General features: G+C 43.0%; 1 protein-coding gene across 4 annotated transcripts in view; it reads left to right on the top strand.

The window, feature by feature from the left end:
- Positions 1–6,437, top strand: part of AKAP11 (A-kinase anchoring protein 11) — a 323,323-nt gene extending 316,886 nt beyond the window's left edge. For all 4 annotated transcript variants that reach the window (XM_053707970.1, XM_053707974.1, XM_053707972.1 and 1 more), the window contains one exon: positions 6,242–6,437. In XM_053707970.1, the coding sequence (XP_053563945.1) occupies positions 6,242–6,376 (135 nt within the window). In that variant the 3' untranslated portion in view covers positions 6,377–6,437. The remainder of the gene's footprint in view (positions 1–6,241) is intronic.
- Positions 6,438–6,648: the final 211 nt, after the last annotated feature.

Consider the following 6,648-nt stretch of genomic DNA (forward strand, 5'->3'; position numbering starts at 1 on the left):
TCAGTTGGGGGAACAGTTTGCAGTCCTTTGCTGCTTGAGGTATGACACATTCTAACAAGACGATGTAATGCTGGAAGCTGTCATTTTCCCTATGGGATCCGGTAAGCCATGTTTATTACGATTGTAAATAAGGGCTTCACAAGGGCTTATTTAGACTGTAGACATTTTTTGGGCTAAATCGATTGATATTAACACTTATTTAGCCTTGAGGAATCATTTATTCTGGGTGTTTTGATATAATAATATCGGCAGGCACTGTTTTAGACACCTTATTCTTTAGGGGCTTTCCCAAAGCATAGGCAGAGTCTCATTTTCGCGCCGGTGTTGCGCACTTGTTTTTGAGAGGCATGGCATGCAGTCGCATGTGAGAGGAGCTCTGATACTTATAAAAGACTTCTGAAGGCATCATTTGGTATCGTATTCCCCTTGGGTTTGGTTGGGTCTCAGCAAAGCAGATACCAGGGACTGTAAAGGGGTTAAAGCTTAAAACGGCTCCGGTTCCGTTATTTTAAGGGTTAAAGCTTCCAAAATTGGTGTGCAATATTTTCAAGGCTTTAAGACACTGTGGTGAAAGTTTGGTGAATTTTGAACAATTCCTTCATGTTTTTTCGCAATTGCAGTAATAAAGTGTGTTCAGTTTAAAATTTAAAGTGACAGTAACGGTTTTATTTCAAAACGTTTTTTGTACTTTCTTATCAAGTTTATGCCTGTTTAACATGTCTGAACTACCAGATAGACTGTGTTCTGAATGTGGGGAAGCCAGAATTCCTATTCATTTAAATAAATGTGATTTATGTGATAATGACAATGATGCCCAAGATGATTCCTCAAGTGAGGGGAGTAAGCATGGTACTGCATCATTCCCTCCTTCGTCTACACGAGTCTTGCCCACTCAGGAGGCCCCTAGTACATCTAGCGCGCCAATACTCCTTACTATGCAACAATTAACGGCTGTAATGGATAATTCTGTCAAAAACATTTTAGCCAAAATGAACCCTTGCCAGCGTAAGCGTGGATGCTCTGTTTTAGTTACTGAAGAGCATGACGACGCTGATATTAATATCTCTGAAGGGCCCCTAACCCAATCTGAGGGGGCCAGGGAGGTTTTGTCTGAGGGAGAAATTACTGATTTAGGGAACATTTCTCAGCAGGCTGAATCTGATGTGATTACTTTTAAATTTAAATTGGAACATCTCCGCATTTTGCTTAAGGAGGTATTATCCACTCTGGATGATTGTGAAAATTTGGTCATCCCAGAGAAACTATGTAAAATGGACAAGTTCCTAGAGGTGCCGGGGCTCCCAGAAGCTTTTCCTATACCCAAGCGGGTGGCGGACATTGTTAATAAAGAATGGGAAAGGCCCGGTATTCCTTTCGTCCCTCCCCCCATATTTAAAAAATTGTTTCCTATGGTCGACCCCAGAAAGGACTTATGGCAGTCAGTCCCCAAGGTCGAGGGAGCGGTTTCTACTTTAAACAAACGCACCACTATTCCCATAGAGGATAGTTGTGCTTTCAAAGATCCTATGGATAAAAAATTAGAAGGTTTGCTTAAAAAGATGTTTGTTCAGCAGGGTTACCTTCTACAACCCATTTCATGCATTGTCCCTGTCACTTCAGCCGCATATTTCTGGTTTGATGAACTGATTAAGGTGCTCGATAGTGACTCTCCTCCTTATGAGGAGATTATGGACAGAGTCAATGCTCTCAAATTGGCTAATTCTTTCACTCTAGACGCCTCTTTGCAATTGGCTAAGTTAGCGGCTAAGAATTCTGGGTTTGCTATTGTGGCGCGCAGAGCGCTTTGGTTGAAATCTTGGTCGGCTGATGCGTCTTCCAAGAACAAGCTACTAAACATTCCTTTCAAGGGGAAAACGCTGTTTGGTCCTGACTTGAAAGAGATTATCTCTGATATCACTGGGGGCAAGGGCCATGCCCTTCCTCAGGATCGGCCTTTCAAGGCAAAAAATAGACCTAATTTTCGTCCCTTTCGTAAAAACGGACCAGCCCAAGGTGCTGCGTCCTCTAAGCAAGAGGGTAATACTTCTCAGGCCAAGCCAGCTTGGAGACCAATGCAAGGCTGGAACAAGGGAAAGCAGGCAAAGAAACCTGCCACTGCTACCAAGACAGCATGAAATATCGGCCCCCGATCCGGGACCGGATCTGGTGGGGGGCAGACTCTCTCTCTTCGCTCAGGCTTGGGCAAGAGATGTTCTGGATCCTTGGGCGCTAGAAATAGTCTCCCAGGGTTATCTTCTGGAATTCAAGGGACCTCCCCCAAGGGGAAGGTTCCACAGGTCTCAGTTGTCTTCAGACCACATAAAAAGACAGGCGTTCTTACATTGTGTAGAAGACCTGTTAAAAATGGGAGTGATTCATCCTGTTCCATTGAGAGAACAAGGGATGGGGTTCTACTCCAATCTGTTCATAGTTCCCAAAAAAGAGGGAACATTCAGACCAATCCTAGATCTCAAGATCTTAAACAAATTTCTCAAGGTCCCATCTTTCAAGATGGAAACCATTCGAACTATCCTTCCTTCCATCCAGGAAGGTCAATTCATGACCACGGTGGATTTAAAGGATGCGTATCTACATATTCCTATCCACAAGGAACATCATCGGTTCCTAAGGTTTGCATTCCTGGACAAACATTACCAGTTCGTGGCGCTTCCTTTCGGATTAGCCACTGCTCCAAGGATTTTCACAAAGGTACTAGGGTCCCTTCTAGCTGTGCTAAGACCAAGGGGCATTGCAGTAGTACCTTACCTGGACGACATTCTGATTCAAGCGTCGTCCCTCCCTCGAGCAAAGGCTCACACGGACATCGTCCTGGCCTTTCTCAGATCGCACGGCTGGAAAGTGAACGTGGAAAAGAGTTCTCTATCCCCGTCAACAAGGGTTCCCTTCTTGGGAACAATTATAGACTCCTCAGAAATGAGGATTTTTCTAACAGAGGCCAGAAAGACAAAGCTTCTGGACTCTTGTCGAATACTTCATTCCGTTCCTCTTCCTTCCGTAGCTCAGTGCATGGAAGTGATCGGGTTGATGGTAGCGGCAATGGACATAGTTCCTTTTGCGCGCATTCATCTAAGACCATTACAACTGTGCATGCTCAGTCAGTGGAATGGGGACTATACAGACTTGTCTCCAAAGATACAAGTAAATCAGAGGACCAGAGACTCACTCCGTTGGTGGCTGTCCCTGGACAACCTGTCACGAGGGATGACATTCCACAGACCAGAGTGGGTCATTGTCACGACCGACGCCAGTCTGATGGGCTGGGGCGCGGTCTGGGGATCCCTGAAAGCTCAGGGTCTTTGGTCTCGGGAAGAATCTCTTCTACCGATAAATATTCTGGAACTGAGAGCGATATTCAATGCTCTCAAGGCTTGGCCTCAGCTAGCGAGGACCAAGTTCATACGGTTTCAATCAGACAACATGACGACTGTTGCGTACATCAACCATCAGGGGGGAACAAGGAGTTCCCTAGCGATGGAAGAAGTGACCAAGATTATTCTATGGGCGGAGTCTCACTCCTGCCACCTGTCTGCTATCCACATCCCGGGAGTGGAAAATTGGGAAGCGGATTTTCTGAGTCGTCAGACATTGCATCCGGGGGAGTGGGAACTCCATCCGGAAATCTTTGCCCAAGTCACTCAACTTTGGGGCATTCCAGACATGGATCTGATGGCCTCTCGTCAGAACTTCAAAGTTCCTTGCTACGGGTCCAGATCCAGGGATCCCAAGGCGGCTCTAGTGGATGCACTAGTAGCACCTTGGACCTTCAAACTAGCTTATGTGTTCCCGCCGTTTCCTCTCATCCCCAGGCTGGTAGCCAGGATCAATCAGGAGAGGGCGTCGGTGATCTTGATAGCTCCTGCGTGGCCACGCAGGACTTGGTATGCAGATCTGGTGAACATGTCATCGGCTCCACCTTGGAAGCTACCTTTGAGACGAGACCTTCTTGTTCAGGGTCCGTTCGAACATCCGAATCTGGTTTCACTCCAGCTGACTGCTTGGAGATTGAACGCTTGATTTTATCGAAGCGAGGTTTCTCAGATTCTGTTATCGATACTCTTGTTCAGGCCAGAAAGCCTGTAACTAGAAAGATTTACCACAAAATTTGGAAAAAATATATCTGTTGGTGTGAATCTAAAGGATTCCCTTGGGACAAGGTTAAGATTCCTAGGATTCTATCCTTCCTTCAAGAAGGATTGGAAAAAGGATTATCGGCAAGTTCCCTGAAGGGACAGATTTCTGCCTTGTCGGTGTTACTTCACAAAAAACTGGCAGCTGTGCCAGATGTTCAAGCCTTTGTTCAGGCTCTGGTTAGAATCAAGCCTGTTTACAAACCTTTGACTCCTCCTTGGAGTCTCAATTTAGTTCTTTCAGTTCTTCAGGGGGTTCCGTTTGAACCCTTACATTCCGTTGATATTAAGTTATTATCTTGGAAAGTTTTGTTTTTAGTTGCAATTTCTTCTGCTAGAAGAGTTTCAGAATTATCTGCTCTGCAGTGTTCTCCTCCTTATCTGGTGTTCCATGCAGATAAGGTGGTTTTACGTACTAAACCTGGTTTTCTTCCGAAAGTTGTTTCTAACAAAAACATTAACCAGGAGATTATCGTACCTTCTCTGTGTCCGAAACCAGTTTCAAAGAAGGAACGCTTGTTGCACAATTTGGATGTTGTTCGCGCTCTAAAATTCTATTTAGATGCTACAAAGGATTTTAGACAAACATCTTCCCTGTTTGTTGTTTATTCAGGTAAAAGGAGAGGTCAAAAAGCAACTTCTACCTCTCTCTCTTTTTGGATTAAAAGCATCATCAGATTGGCTTACGAGACTGCCGGACGGCAGCCTCCCGAAAGAATCACGGCTCATTCCACTAGGGCTGTGGCTTCCACATGGGCCTTCAAGAACGAGGCTTCTGTTGATCAGATATGTAGGGCAGCGACTTGGTCTTCACTGCACACTTTTACCAAATTTTACAAGTTTGATACTTTTGCTTCTTCTGAGGCTATTTTTGGGAGAAAGGTTTTGCAAGCCGTGGTGCCTTCCATTTAGGTGACCTGATTTGCTCCCTCCCTTCATCCGTGTCCTAAAGCTTTGGTATTGGTTCCCACAAGTAAGGATGACGCCGTGGACCGGACACACCTATGTTGGAGAAAACAGAATTTATGTTTACCTGATAAATTTCTTTCTCCAACGGTGTGTCCGGTCCACGGCCCGCCCTGGTTTTTAAATCAGGTCTGATAATTTATTTTCTTTAACTACAGTCACCACGGTACCATGTGGTTTCTCCTATGCTATTATTCCTCCTTAACGTCGGTCGAATGACTGGGGTAGGCGGAGCCTAGGAGGGATCATGTGACCAGCTTTGCTGGGCTCTTTGCCATTTCCTGTTGGGGAAGAGAATATCCCACAAGTAAGGATGACGCCGTGGACCGGACACACCGTTGGAGAAAGAAATTTATCAGGTAAACATAAATTCTGTTTTTGTTTAGTTTTAGTTACCACTAATAGTGCTGATAGATATAGTGTTCTTCCTTATTTATCCTAATTAATTTGTCAGTGGCCACATTAGAATTAGAAGACATTGCAGTGTTTGGTCTTTACAACAGTTTATGCCCTTACAATTCACGTGCAGTGCAAATATATTCAATAATGAATAGCACAAGTAACCCAAGCCCATTAATATACTTCCTTTTATTTACAATCCTTTATATTAGATCAAGCATAGTAGCTTGTAGCAAAATTAAATACCCAGAGTCAATCACTTTGCTTTATTGGATTTTGCAAAACCTTATATGACCTGTGTTGACCATTTTATAACGTTTCTGTAGATGTCTGTATGTTTTTTAATTGGACAGTTTTATTTTTTGCAGCATTGGAAACTTACAGTAAAGTTGAACAAGTTAATTTCCAAATATAAGGAAGATTATTTAGATAAAGGTGGAGTAGATACCATACAAACCACTGAAAACATCATAATAGGAAAATCCACATAATTAATTAAACTTGGCTTAAGTACTACTATCCTAAATTCACAGTTTCCTATTTTTTCTGGAACCACAAACCACTAAATGGGATGAGGCTACTCACTAAAAACATCTGTTCGTAAAAACAGTAGAGCAAACAAAAACAAAAGCGATCCTGTTGTTGAGGAACAGCGATCTGTGCAGTGACTATCTATATCAGAGGACTCACATTATTCAGGCTAACAACTCTTATGTGTTTTTTTTCAGCTTTCCAGAAGATTGAGAGAGCGAGAATGGAAAGTTGCTGACCTCTTACAAGCTGTTCTTCAGTACTGTGAAACCATAGAAAAGTCATCAAATCTTCACAAATCTTTGTTTAGTTGGCTCTTGGAAAATTCATAAAAAGCACTTTATTTTACCATTACTGGAAGATATTACAGCCACAGTTGTGAAGTTAACAATATCTCTCCTAGTTGTTCTTTTAACTGGCAGTGTTTTGAATAAGTATGCTGTAGCTTTGCATTGTTAAATATTTGTTTAAGTACATTTATAATGCATATTAATGCATATCTTTGTGATGTATACCAAGATGCTGTGAGTACCTGTGTAATCTTGGTATTATGAAAGTTTATACAAGCACTTATATTATTTATGTAAATCAGTTTACTATGACA

Source organism: Bombina bombina, chromosome 3, assembly GCF_027579735.1.
Source record: "Bombina bombina isolate aBomBom1 chromosome 3, aBomBom1.pri, whole genome shotgun sequence".
NCBI classification, from domain to species: Eukaryota; Metazoa; Chordata; class Amphibia; order Anura; family Bombinatoridae; genus Bombina; species Bombina bombina.